The sequence below is a fragment of the Colobus angolensis genome, unplaced genomic scaffold (genome assembly GCF_000951035.1).
Source record: "Colobus angolensis palliatus isolate OR3802 unplaced genomic scaffold, Cang.pa_1.0 Scaffold174, whole genome shotgun sequence".
NCBI lineage: Eukaryota > Metazoa > Chordata > Mammalia > Primates > Cercopithecidae > Colobus > Colobus angolensis.
The window spans coordinates 717,268-732,240 of record NW_012114866.1 but is presented as its reverse complement, the minus strand read 5'-3'; the positions used below and the strand labels follow the sequence as shown (position 1 = coordinate 732,240).

General features: G+C 33.0%; 1 protein-coding gene across 4 annotated transcripts in view; it reads right to left on the bottom strand.

Moving 5' to 3' along the window:
* Positions 1–14,973, bottom strand: part of NOX4 (NADPH oxidase 4) — a 163,209-nt gene that overhangs the window by 92,424 nt on the left and 55,812 nt on the right. For all 4 annotated transcript variants that reach the window (XM_011938471.1, XM_011938468.1, XM_011938469.1 and 1 more), the window contains 2 exons: positions 8,190–8,262; positions 4,448–4,528 (listed from right to left, as the gene is read on the bottom strand). In XM_011938471.1, coding sequence (XP_011793861.1) covers positions 4,448–4,528; positions 8,190–8,262 — 154 coding nt within the window. The remainder of the gene's footprint in view (positions 1–4,447; positions 4,529–8,189; positions 8,263–14,973) is intronic.

The following is a 14,973-nucleotide window of genomic DNA, read 5'->3' as shown; positions in this document are numbered from 1 at the left end:
AAGATAAACCCTTATTGCTAAAAATCAATAGAATTTTAGAGACCTTAGAATATTATAATTGTTGCCATATCAAGGAATATTCCTTTGAGCTGCTAAGCAGTTTTCGCTACATGTTCATCAAATTACCTTGCTGATAAGAAAATCTGGACTTTTCAAAACCGTTGTGTCTTTATCAAAAAATCTGGTTTTTCAAAGTTAAATGTGGAGTGTCATTCTTACAAAGCTACTAGTATTGGTACTGGTATAATTTGTTCTTACTAACATTTATTGCATATGTCTATATTCTACCTACTTTGCTGCATTACCTTATTTAAACCCAAGACAACACTATGATATAAGTGATTTTATTAATCCCGTTTAATTGCTAACAAAAAGCAAGGACAAATTATCTGCCAAGTTCATATGGGTATTAAGTGATGTATCCCCTTTTAATCTCTATGTTATACTAACATCTTGGAGAAGAAAATTAATGTATTTTAAAGATGTATTTTAACACTAAAAAGAAACATCTGAGTTTGGTGTACATGAAATGTCATCTTTTCAGGGTGGCATGCAACAGATTTATTTATAAAAAATGAAGAGAATTGCTAAAATATACAACAAAAATGAAAACCAGGTTAAGACAAGGACACAGATAATCATGCAACAAAAAATTTCAGTTCTAAATAATACTGATCACAATATTTGTAGCCAAGAAAGCGAGACTTTCACTCTGCCAAAATCAGATCACATACTCCAAGAACATTTAGTTTTGTTTACAGTTTTAAAAGGGATACAGAGAAGTGTTGCCAAACGGGAGCCACATAACTTACTGGTTAAGAATGTCAGTTTTGGTATCTGATACCTGGATTCAAACTAGGAATCTACTTACTAGCCACAACCCTCATCAACTCATCTCTCCCTGCTCCTATTCTCTCAGCTGAACATTGAGAATAATAGTAATAATAATAATAATAATAATAATAAATTTACAGGGTTGTTAGGAGGATTTAATGAGAGCAAATGTTAGTAAGATAAAAGAGAAGCATTCAATTAATATTAATTGTTAATATATTCAAAGAGACAGTTCAGAAAATTAAGATCTAAAATATCACAATGTAAGAAACAGAGGAATAGAATTTCGGAAAGTGGGCAACTTAAATTCCATGGCCTCCAGAATCAGACTTTTAAACAGCTAGACAGAAATTACAGTAAAATAATTCCAACCAAAAAAGAAAGAACATTGTGAGAATTAGAACTTTCCCTAAGACAGAAGGGACATCTTCAAAATTAGGTATTGACTTAGTAGACATTATTGTAGAGGAGCTTAAAAGAGGTTTGATCAAGATATCTTTTAAACTTCCCCAAAATTTAAGATTCTATGAAAAAAATGACCTTAGAAAATCATATGAAGCGATTTCTCTTACTGTAAAATTCTGCTTAGGTACAAATTTCAGTCAACAACATCTAATCACCTCATCTTTTAAGCCTATTATTTTCTAAAATTTCTAGCCCACACTGATAATTCTCTGAATTGCCAGCATTCATGTAAATAACACATGAATGTTTACATTTTAAAAATATGCAGTTTTATAATATTTCTAGCTTTTCCAATTGATTTTTCAAAATTCCAAGCCAATGATCAATGCTGGATGAATAGAAATCATGCAATATATTGCTCTTCTTTACCTTATGGTACTTACCACATGGATGGACAGAGAAGTTAATGCTAAGCAAATAGTGATTTTCTGTTTAGACCTAAAGCATACTTCTGAACAGAAATTTCAATACAAATCCAAGAAATTTACTTTGAACAACTGTACTTTATTTGGATAACCAAAAGTTGAAGAACAAAGTTATCTAGGTATTTCAGAAGTAAAGATATGTCTGTTTCCAACATTTGCACAAATAAATAGACTTGATTACAAGCCAATCCTTCATCAATATAGAGTATTTTTTTGAGAAAATTGTAAACTGTTATCAGTAGTAACATTTCTCATACCAGAAGCATATCTATGTTGCTTTTTTAAAAATTAAATTTCCTGGAAAAATGTGCACTGTAGAATGCTTATTGCATTGTGTATGGGTTATACGACATGATTCAAAATTAGAATAATTGCTTTCTTCATTACTACCTATAATAAATAAATACCTATTAATTTAGTTTAATGATTGATTATATATAATTAGTCCTATAGATACCTACTATTGTTCTGTGTAAATTAAAGTCACTTTCTATGACCCTTGTTCTACAAAAGTAAAATCAAAATTTAAATATGCATTCCTTTTACTTCCAAAGAAGTAAAGAACTCTCAATGTAATCCTCCTCTTTAAAAAGAAGTCTGTTTGAACTGCTGATCCTTTAAAAAAATTGACACTATTTTGATTTACAAAGAAATAGATTTTTTTCAGAGTTTTAATTTAGTAAAACATAAAGGCAAATATAATTATACTAATAAATGACTGCATTTTTCTTTTCTCTATCTATCTGATATAGATACATAGATGAATAGACAGACATAGACAGACCACAATCTCAAAAAAGTCAAGACAAAGGTATTTAAACAAATATTAAGATCAAATTCTCAGAAGTACCGACCTCGCAAAACAAATAGAGCCTTGTCATAAAAACTTAGGAGTTTCTGAATCAGAATGCCTAGGTTTGAATCTAGGATCCATCAGTTAAGGAAACTTCAACAAGCTACTTAATCTTTCTAAACATTAGTGTTCCCACCTCTGAAGGAGGTATAACAATATTATTCCCATAAAATTCTGAGCATTTAATAACATAAAGTATCTGAAGCATTCTGAATTTATACTTAGCATATAGTAAGCATTATGTAACTATTTTAGATTACTGTTATTATCATTAGTAGTATCTGGTTATTCATACTCCTCTTAAGGAGCGTAGCCCTGGACAGGTAACGAATTCCATTTAAAGAGCAGAATGTAAAGCAGACTTTTCTCTACCAAGGGCCTTCTTGGTGCCCTGAGGCTCCAGAGAATTAATTATAATGTGTGGCCATTTTTCCAGTGCTCTACAACTATGTGTTCTAGAACCTTAGGACTGAACAAAGCTAACCAGGACATATGGGATAAATCCATTTGATACTGCTGTCTTAACCAGCAGTCTCCAAAATCAGGGGAAAAAAACCAAAGCAACATTTTGAATATGTACCCTGAAATAATCATCTGATCAATGTAAATGACCCACTGTACGGATAAATTACATTATAAAACATTCTGAAGAAAGAACTAAAGAAAGGTCTGAACCTTTCTTCAAACTGTTTCCCTGGAAATATTTCAGGCTAAGAAAAATAGGGAATGTCAGCTGTGTTACCAGCAACATTGTTTATTATCAGTGAAATGCATCTGGATGGAAAGGACTGTGATTGAACTATGAAACCATTTTGGGCCTCACGGACCTCAGCCTCCTTATGTACAGTGTGTTCTTGATCCCAAGGGCATCCCTTAAGGGGACCTACGCTGTTCCCAAGATACAGGTTCCTGTGGAGTAGGAATGAGCCTTACCCAATGCAAGGTAGACCATGCCTACCCACACGGGTTCCTCATCTTAAAACAGATTGCTACATGAGGGAGTGGGGTAAATGCTTCCTGAGCAACTATAGGGACTCCTACTGAATAAGTACCTGACATTATCCTGTTGACACTCTGTGTGTCCTGCCCTGTATCCTGCTAAACCAAGTAAACCTGCTGCCAGACCTATTATGTCATACAAGTGTGAATGTCACGCCAAAGCCACCAAGTTCACTGCTGGTGGCCATACAGACATACACATGTACAAAAATACATTATTTTCTTCATCTATCTTCATGTATTGTTTTAAGCACCATGCTTTTGAGTATACAGCTTGGATACACATACTTTCAGAATATGTTATGTATACTCTTTGTAATAAGCTTAGGATACATTGTTTTATCACTTTATGAATTTTTTTTCCTTTGGTGATTTTGACAGATCCTTTTCTTTGGTTACTTTAAATCTTTGACTCTCTCTGCAAGTATTACTTCCTGTAGAACTTTTAAAATGAAAAACTGGAAATTCCATTGTTATAAATCTTGCTTTAGCAGGACAGTTTCAGGAAATACAAATACTAAAATATATTCCTGATGTTCTCCATTCTTAAATTTTTTCTTTTAGAAGATATTAAGATATATCCATAGGAAGATTTAGAAACTAAAAGGTTGTAGGAGAGGTAACTCTAGCTTTTAAATTTAATATACTTTGTATTGGTTTCATTACAATATGCTATGCTAAAAATAGAATTATGTCTTCCATTCTTGACACTATTCTCAGTTCCACTATTGACACTATCCCCAATAGTGGAGAAACTATTTCTTCCAGTCTTGACATTTTTACACTTCCTATGAAATTTCCTATAGAGTTGTCTTTTATTACCCCATTTCGGGGTACAAATGGTTTTAGATACATATATTTGTAAACTTACCCTGAAACATGCAACATCAGCAGCATGTAGAAGACAAAGAAGAGGTTATGAGTATACCAGAAGATATCATAGTTAGAAACTCTGCAAAACAAATACATTCATTTTAATGCTACTTTACATTCCATCTTACTAAAAATATCAAAATATCATGTATCATTTCAAACATATCTCACAATTTAAGAAAGCTAAAATATGAGTACGTCTGATTTTCATCTACTAATACCAAAGTATTAACACACCATATAGAAAGAACTGACAAAAAATATGAGTAAGAATTTATCATTTTGTAAGTTATTTGTATTTCAAATAAAGACACATGGAAATAATAAAAAATAAGTTGTTTATTTTCAAGATATTATGATATAAGCTAAGAAGCATATAGTAGTCTGCTAATATGTACTTTGGCTATTATTTTATCAATATTGTCAATTTTCAAATAATTTCCAAAACAGCCAGTGTTCCTCTTTCAATACATATTTTGAGAGTAGTTCAAGGGAAACTCAAAAAGAGAGAAATTAAAATAAATCATGGCCAAAATGTTATATTCTTTTCCTGGACAGTGTAACCAGAATGATACCTTGATGTTATTCCTCTGAGGGAGGACAAAGACACTGAAAAGACAGGGAAGGTCAAGCATAATCTACAGAACACTTGAGAGAAGTAAAAGAGTAACAGTTATTTAATTTCATATGTCCAGGGTGGATTTTACATATTAGAATCTTGGAAGTAGAGGGCAGATATTTACAAAAGCTTCCTAGATGAAGATGATGTTTCCCATAGACTCTTAGAGAAACCCTTATTTAAGCAGCAGGCAATTGCTTTACATTTACTCCACTCATAGTATGTGCTATCATAAACAATATCATTACCATGCCTTGTAACATATACAAAGTTCTGATTTTTTTTTTTTCCAAGATGCAGTCTTGCTCTGTTGCCCAAGGTGGAGTGCAGTGGTACAATCTCAGCTCACAGCAACCTCCACTTTCCAGTTTCAAGCAATTTTCCTGCCTCAGCCTCCTGAGTAGCTGGGATTACAGGCACTCGCCACCACGCCCAGCTAATATTTGTATTTTTAGTAGAGATAAGGTTTCACCATGTCGGCCAGACTGGTCTCGAACTCCTGACCTCGTGATCCACCTGCCTCAGCCTCCCAAAGTGCTGGGATTACAGGTATGAGATACCGTGCTTGGCCCTCTGATCCTTTTTTAAATCAAAACCATTATAATGTGAATTCCAAGATTAAGGAATACACTTTTCTAATGCTTTTAATACACACTGCCCATTGCCCTCTAAAAATACATTTATTAATTACAAACCCAACCGTAGGCTACGAGTGCCTGTTTCCCAAAACTCAGACCAAATTTTGTAAGTTTTCATTATTTATTATAAGTAGGATGGGGTATTATTTCATATGTGTGTTACTCACTTTTAATTCTTCCGTGACCTTTCTGTTCAAAATCATTACCCATTTATATAGAGTATTTTAAATTAATATGTGTAATTTGTTACACATATAAGACCTACATTAAACTTGACTTTCCTCATAAGCTTGTAATGCCACCTTTATTATCTAGCAGGTTCTTAAATATAGCAAGGTCATTTTCAGGGCTTTTTACTGACTTTGTCCCTTGGTTCAATGTTTTGGTCATTTTTGCAAGTAAGTCCCACTCTCTTCTAAGTTACTGAAGTTTAATCACTTTAATGTTCAGTAAGGCACATCCCTCCTTTTACTCCTCTTTTGAAATATGTACTTGGATGTGCCCCAGACAAACTTTGGAATCACTTTGCTAAATTAAAAAAACAAACAAAATACCCTGTCTGAGAATGTTATTGAAATTGCAACACCCCTAAAAAAAAAAAAAAAAAAAAAAATCGAGGGGTCAGGCATGGTGGCTAATGCCTGTAATCCAACACTTTAAGAGGCAGAGGTGGAAGCAGTGCTTGAGCCCAGGTTTTCGATATCAGCTTGATTTGTCTAATGCTTTAGTTTCTTATAGGTAAAAAGAAAAGGTAAAATAAAAGAGCTATCTGTCTCCATGATTCATTTAAGAATTTCATGATTCTAACAATAATATTTACAGAAAAGCAAACTAGGTGTCATAATCTTGTTTAAACAAATTTTAAACAAAGCATAAAACCACTGAAGATTAAGAAGTGCTTAAATTGCTTATGAGACCAAATGCAAAAGCTCAGTTCACAATAGAAGCTGATCTTTTCATTCCATTTGATAAAATTGTATCTCAAGGATTTTAAAATAAATATGTCAGATGCTCTAATTTTCCTTCAAGAACTCCTAAAATTGAAAAAAATTAGTTTTTTAAACGATTCCTCTATCTAAATAAAATAAAATTGCTCCCCACAAAATTGGCACCCTCACATACTAATGTTAGTGAGTTGCCTTTCTGTAAACCAAGTTTTCATTCTTATGAAAAGCTTTAAAAGTGTTCTTACAATTTGACTCAGCTATTCTACATCTAAGAATTTTTCCTTAGGAAATCATTGAAAAAGCATGCAAAGACATATGGATGGGGGTGTTTGTTTCAAAAGTGAAATACAGAAAAAGGAAAAACCCAAATCTACCCAAAACTTTTAGTAATATGGATCTGGGAAAATAATGTATAGAGACCTATTTGGCGATGTGCTGTGCCATCAGTAAAGAGAATAATAACAAAATATTTATTAATGTAGAAAAGTTCATAATATACATTTAGGTCAAAAGTAAATTTAAAGCAATATTCTAATATGGTCCTGTTTTGGTAAAATACATAGGTATATAAGAGAGAAAAAATGATTTGGGGGTTGGAGGAGGGGAATCAGTGAACAAGAGCAAGAAGGATTTAATCTATAAAAATATACTACATATGCACAGTATTAATCTTTGGGTAGCGAGTAGACTTGTGAAATTTTGGGGTGTGTGCACAAATGTTAAAAAGGACATTTTTAACAAGGACAGATTCATTTAAGTTTATTGTTTGGCAATTATTTTCAAAGCTTACATATATATAGATAGATATATTTCTGTGTTTCTATTGAATTTCACATCTCAACAAGTAGAACAATTGGAGATTTTTGAAGATTAGAGGAAATACATGTTGTATGCCTTTTTTTTTGTTTTCTTTAACTAAAAAGTTTATTCAGAAACATCGACACTATAAATATTCCGAAAAATTAAATGTGTCCATCAGAAATGACATGTGAAAGTGCTCCTGATAATGTATATCTGATTTGACTCAAAATCTCTTAACTATAAGAATCAATACGAATGCAGATAATTTGTTATTTTAGCAGATGCAAACCAACAATTTCTCCAAAGTTTTGTATAGAACATCATGTTAATTTACAGCAAGACAAACTCATATCAGGAAAATAGCTTTAAAATAATTTTAAGTCACATATTCCTAGGAATTCCTAAGGTCCGTGTATGTACACATTGCTTTCAATTCCATGCCCCGTAGAGATACACTACCCTTCAGAAAGATACTCAAATTCTGAAGAACTGTAATTCTTTTGGTCATCAAATGCAATCTCCATACACAATTTCTTACCAATCCAGAAAATCTGCTAATACAAAGAGAATTTTCAGAAACAAGAAGTCATGTATAGAAACAGCTATACTTCACTCTTACTTACCCAGAACAGTTCATTAACCAGGACACTACAATGGTTAAACACTTTGATTACTCAAGACTTTTTCTAAATAACCTGACAGATGAACATCAAAATAATTGACTCTGACACTTACCTTATTGCATATGTAGAGGCTGTGATCATGAGGAATAGCACCACTACCATGCAGACCCCTGTCAGGCCAGGAACTATAAAAATGTACACAAGTATGTTTTTACTTAAATCATAGTGAGATAAAAGTATAAAACATGATTACATTAGAATCCAAAATACTATGCTGTTCTGAGGGAAGCCTAATTCAAACCCCATATCTACATGTATGTTCTCCCTCAAATAAGCCTTTTACTTTTTTATTTTTTAAATTAATTTTTAATTGACAGATAATAAATGTACATATTTATGCAGTACATGGTGATGTTTCCATACATATAAAGTAAAAGTGATCAGATCAGAGTAATTAGCATATACATCTATCATCTCAAACATTTATTATTACTTTGTGTTGGGAACATTCAATACCCTTCTTCTAGCTATTTGAAAGTATATAATACATTATTGTTTACTATAGTCATTCTACAGTGGTATAGAACAGAACATCAGAACTTACTAAAATCAGCACAGTTTCAAAGTCTTTCAGACAAATCAGGGTTTTTTTATCTATTTTACAGATGATTCCTTTTTTTATTTCCCAAATATTCTACTCAGAATGGCAAATATGTACTTATTTCTAGAGGTATATACTAAACATCAGCAATTAATGCAACAGGACAGGGTTTTAGCCACCATAGTACTAAATCTCCCTTATGCTCTCCTTCCTCTTATGAAACTAAGTAGTGCCTTCAGTTTCAATTTCAATTAACTGCTTTTAGACTTCACTACCTAGCATAATTATAAACAAAAAATAAAGCCTAAAGTGTTTTCAAAACCACAAAACACAGAACAAAAATTGTAGATTTTTAGAATAAACTATAATGTTGATGTTTTAAAAATACTTGCAGACATGTTTCTTCTTAGTATGAAAATATGTTGAAATCAGTGCTTCAGCTATGGCATAAAGTTTCTTTTTTTTTAAAGAAGAAAATGGGCAAAGATATTGTCAAAATTATAATGGCAGGATAGATTGCTACAAATCCAGCATTAGCATATAGAGCATGTCCAAAATGAATAGCTAACTGGAAAACAATATCCTAAACAGCTAAAGTATCAATGGTTTCCTTTAGTATTGTATTATTATAAAATTAAATATACTGTTAATAAGTTACATTTGTTTACTCTCACAAGCAACAGTAAGTCCATCTGAGATAATCTTAAATCAGACTACAAAGAAAAGCTATTGGGACAATTCCATCTGGAAAAGTGACATTCCTCTGCTTATTTTCTTGTCAAGAAACCTACTACGAAATAGAAGGGCTGTCATGGACTATTAGCCACCAGCAGAAGCAGACACCTTGAGTACAATGCAAGAGCAACACAGGTGTGTGTAATTAGGATTCCAGAGTTAGAATCACTGGAAAATAACAATATTCGAAATCTCAGTACAATAGAAACAAATTTCACTTATAAAGCACTACATGAAAAATAAGAAAATTAGTCTACGGGTTCTTAGCACTTGAATACTCGCACCTCCTCACTTTCCCAGTAGACAGTTTTAGAAAACTAATAAAAGGTGCCCTTCCCTAATGTACCTAATCCAAATCATTTCTTCTCTGCACTTCCTTCCCAGAGTACTTCCTTTCCCATTGATTTTTCCATTTCCTACTGTGAGTGCTTACTTCCCAGTTGTAAGAGATGAGCAAGATAACTAGTCTAGTTCACTCTAAAGAGCTAGCAGCACGAAAAATACACTATTTTGGAAAAATAGCATGCCTGCAAATGAACCCAGCCATTGCACTTCCAAATGTTTACTCAAAAGAAACAAACATACATCCATGCGAAGACTTGTTTAAGAATGTTCATAGCTATTTATTTTTAACAGTCAAAGTCTATAAACAACTCTGATCTTCATCAACAGATTAATGGATAAACAATTGTAGTACTTATCTGTACCTGGAAAATTAATCAGCAATAAAAAACATAAACTGTTGATAGATAAACAACAATATACATGAACCACAAAATTGTTAGACTGAATAAAAGAAGTTAAATCACCCCAGCTCTGAAAAAGTACAAACTCTATGATTCTTTGTATATAACATTCCAGAAAATTTATACTATTCTTCAGTGACAGAAAGCAGATCAGTTATTAGGAAGGGTAGAGGGCAAGATGCATTATAAAAGAGCACAAAAATTTTCTGTGATAATAAAAATATTTATCATCTAACTTTTGATGATGGTTCCACTATTGTGTATGTGTCTATATATGTATATATCAAAACCAATCAAATTGTATACATGTGTATAATTAGTGTACTTCAATTATAATTTCATAAATTTGAGAGAAAAAAGAAGAGGTTGATCTCACTGTTTTCAAGTATTAAAAAAGAAAACCTTTATTTGACCAAATGAATAACTAAATGATAGAATCCCAGATGGCTACAGTGTGTGAAATTATAGTTAGAGGGGCTTTTCCAATATTTTATTGGGCCTTTACTAGTGTTCTTCTATGTCTGCATACAGTTTCCTATATAGTTCTGAACATGCCAAGATTAGCCATGGAATGTCTGCAAATTACTTCATCAAAAGAACACCTGGAAAAATGGAGTATGTTTAGAATAGAGCCACAATTTCCAAAGTGTATTATTTGAAAATTAATTCCTTGAAATATTAATTTCTATTACTAAAAAATACTATAACCATTCCTTAAAAAGTCACAGGGTACATTAATGTATTAAAGTCCCTGAGAAGTATTACATTTAAAAATCCTGATTAAACTTAAATATTTTCTTAAACTTATTGGACCAGAATATTCCTTTTAGGTCAGAACATGAAAACATATTGGAAAGACTTAGAGGAGGTCAAATAGTTTACTTCAGTCATTTGAGGATAAAGTAGAAGTCCCAGAAGACCCAGCCAATGATGTATATGGTCTGGGATTACACTCTTGTTACTGTCCCTCAGACAAAACTCCAATCTCACTGAATCTCATCTGCAAACTAAGGAGAATAAATCTGATGATTTTCTATGTTCCTTCAGATTTATAAAGTTATCTCTTTTATCTAAAGAATTTGTTTTTCCTTCTTATTTCCCAAAAGTAAAAAAGACCAAAGTGCATAATTTATAAAGTAATAGATTTCAGATCAATGAAGAACTTACAATCAGCAAGGGCAAAAAAATATACTATAACCAGAGTTGTCAAAAAGTCAGGGGTAAGAAGCCCACTGGAAGCAAAAAAGCAGAGGCTGGCTAACCTATTATCTGGGATGTTGCAAGAAGATATACGCATCAAATAAAAGAGTTAAACAAATGACTTATATTCATTCAGTGAACGGTTTGTAGGCATATACAATGTACTGTTAAATGCTAGAGATAAAATAAATTCTGCTCTACAAAAAATCCCAGTCCACTGGTGGAGACAGACAAGTTAAGCAGGCAATCACAACACAGGTCACTAAGTGCTGTAAAGAGAGCTAAGCACTGAGTGCTCTCAGGGCACAATAAAGGGCACCCGAAGCTAGGGTTGGTTGACAGCTCAGCTAAGTCCCAATACATTAGCCTTATTACAACACATTCCAAGAGTCTGAAAACACCGGCTGGAAATCATTGGGCTAGTCTAATCTCACTGGGCAAAGTTAGGAAGCCAAACCTATACATGTTTCCTTAGCAAAATACATGTTTACATGTTTATTCTTATTGCTTTATATTTATGCATATTAAATTTATTTGTCGCTTTTAAAATGAATAATTGCAAGACACTATAATTTCTAGAGGAACCTGAGTGATTATTTTCATCCATACCCAAGTGTGATCAGAAATATACCATTATCTATTCATTATCCTATTTTCCTTTTTTTTTTCTATTTTCCTAACATAATTGGAAACATAATTATATTTGTTTATGAGGGTTTTTAAAATTAAAATTAGACACTATCCATTTTATTCTCACCATGAAAGGTACTACCAAATTTGGAGATATGTAGCAAGCATTTTTAAATGAATGTTTAAATAATTCAATCTATTAATCTTATCTTAGAAATCCTTAGTTGGAATGTTTTTAACATTTCTTATGTAGTAAGTTTAGCCACTATATTTTACATCACTTGTATAGCCAAAGACTTTATTTTCTACAAGACAATCTTAATTTGTCAGTACTACATTCCAATGAAAAAAATTTCAACACACAGAGATAGAAGACTCTACATAACATTAAAAAACTAAACTCCATTAAATCTATTAACTAATAAATATATTCTTTATCAGCTGGGCGCAGTGGCTTACGCCTGTAATCTGAGCACTTTAGGAGGCTGAGGCGAGCAGATCACGAGGTCAGGAGTTCAAGACCAGCCTGGCCAACATAGTGAAACCCCGCCTATACTAAAAAATAAAAAAGTACAAAAAAATAGCCGGGTGTGGTGACGGGCACTTGTAATCTCAGTTACTTTGGAGTCTGAGGCAGGAGAATCGCTTGAACCCAGGAGACAGAGGTTGCAGTGAGCCGAGATCATGCCATTGCACTCCAGCCCAGGTGACAGTGTGAGACTCTGTCTCTCTATATACACATATTCTTTATCACTAGAACACCTAAAAACATACATGCTTTCCTTCATCAGGAACTTAATGTTTCCTAGGTGCTGTGCCTGAGAACATTCAGAGATGGCTGTGGAATAGTTTCAGTCAGTATTAGTGATACAAAGCTAGATTAAGTTCTTGATAGAAAAGGGTATCTTTCATCCCATTATCATCCTTAGACTCTACTTTGCACTCTCACCTGCTATTCTTCAGTGGGGACAAACAAATGCCTTAGGAGCTCCAGACTTACACTTAGGGATTCCTGTGTCCGAGCCCAGTTCTACGCTGATGACCTGGAAAATGGATGCCTCCTGCTGGCCAGCATGGTATTTCTTTCTTGAAATTATGTGAGAGTGGGCCACCAAAATGGTACTAATTTGCTGAATTGGGTGACTCAAATTGTTTATATTGCCAGAGGCCATAAAAAAATGTCTACCTAGGACCCTGCATACTGTAGAAGCAGCCCTTCCCAACCCAAGAGAAGCTCACCTAAAAGTGGAAAAGACAGTATATGTAAGGAAATAAACTATTCTACAACACAGTATTTTTACAGTCATCCTTCAGTATCCATGCGATTGGTTCCAGGACCCCTCACAGATACCCAAGTTTGAGAATGCTGAAGTATTTATACATAACCTGTGCACACCCTGTCACATACTTTAAATTATCTCTCGGTTACTTACAATAAATAAGTAATACAAAAGGTAGGTAGTAGCGAGTTAGTATGCTCAAGAGTATGATGAGATGTTCAGTAGTGACAGGACAGCAGCTCCCGAGGTACCTGAGAAGATTAGTAACACACTTTGCCAAGTCTCTCCCAGAGACACACTAAGGTAGACCTGGGAAATTTGTATTAAGTGTTTTCTCTACTAAGTCCAACACCACCCATGGGGACCTCTGGGAAAGGACATAGGATGATGGGGTTGCATGCTAGGTAGTGAGATTACCTGCTTATAAGAAGTATTAATTATACTAAGTGCCTTAATGTGATATCTTAGTCACATAACAAATTTTTTTGTATCTTTGTAAACTAAACTTTTCAAAGCATTTTAAAGGTTCCAAGGCTTCAATTAAACTTTATGTTTTAGAAAATAATATTAAACAAAGTTTTTCTTTCTCTCTCTTAAACAAATTAACAGTAAACCAAAAAATATATTGGTTCATACATAAGGTTTTGTTTTTCAGTACTTGTGTTCTCATCCAATTCTTCAGACCTAAATGAAAACACGTTTTCAATGAGCAAAGTTGTAAGCAAAACTAAATTGTGTTTCTAAAGAGAAAACTGTGAAATACATTGCGAGTGGCAAGTATTATAAATCTATAGAAAAAAGCAAAATGTATCTTATAAATCTAAATATATAGCTGTGACATGGATGGGGAATGCACTAGAATTATTGCGATTCTTCATCATAAAATTGATTCAAAAGAAAAACAATGTATTTGCCAGGGTAATGTGCCTCAGTCCCATGTGCAATTCCAATACTTAATTGGGTATTACAGCCAACAATTTATGATAGATCATCTCGACTCTGCAATCATCCTTGTCCCTGAAATATGTGCTAAAAATTCCCCAAATGCATCTTTCTTCTTTCATCTTTATAAATGTAAGGTTGGGAAAAAGAAGAACTTTAATAAAAATTGTTTAACATCAGGGGAAATTTTGAGATGTTCAAACATGCTTTAACAAATTATTAGTCTAGACTGAGATTTCATGGACAATAAGCTTGAAAAGGAAAAATAAATTACAAATGAAATAGGAGACATATTTCAAAGAAATAACTTATTTTAATGACTGTTTCTCCTCTTTGTTGTAGATTTTAAGAATATAAAAAGTTGCACTAAATGACTGAATTATAAGAACTCCATGGATACCCGCAGTGCTTGTTTTTCCTTTCCAATACACTGAGGGCAGGAGCCTGTTAAACGTGCACTATCTCCTACAGCACTTGCCAGAGCAGCAGGCACAAAGCAGGCCCTCAATAAGCAAGCGGTTATTTTGTTTTGATAGGAGGAGTATATGACAGTGAAATGTATTTGCTTATTTTTAATCTCCATTTATTCACACCCCAATGTTTGCATTGTCTCTCTGTTCTCATTGCAACCTTATCCTTTAGCTCCAAATACTTACTCTTATATGTAAATTGTCCATGTGTTATATTTGTAACATATATCTAATTGTCATGTAATTTGATAATGCTTACTTTTTTTTAATTTTTTTTTTTTTTGAGATGGAG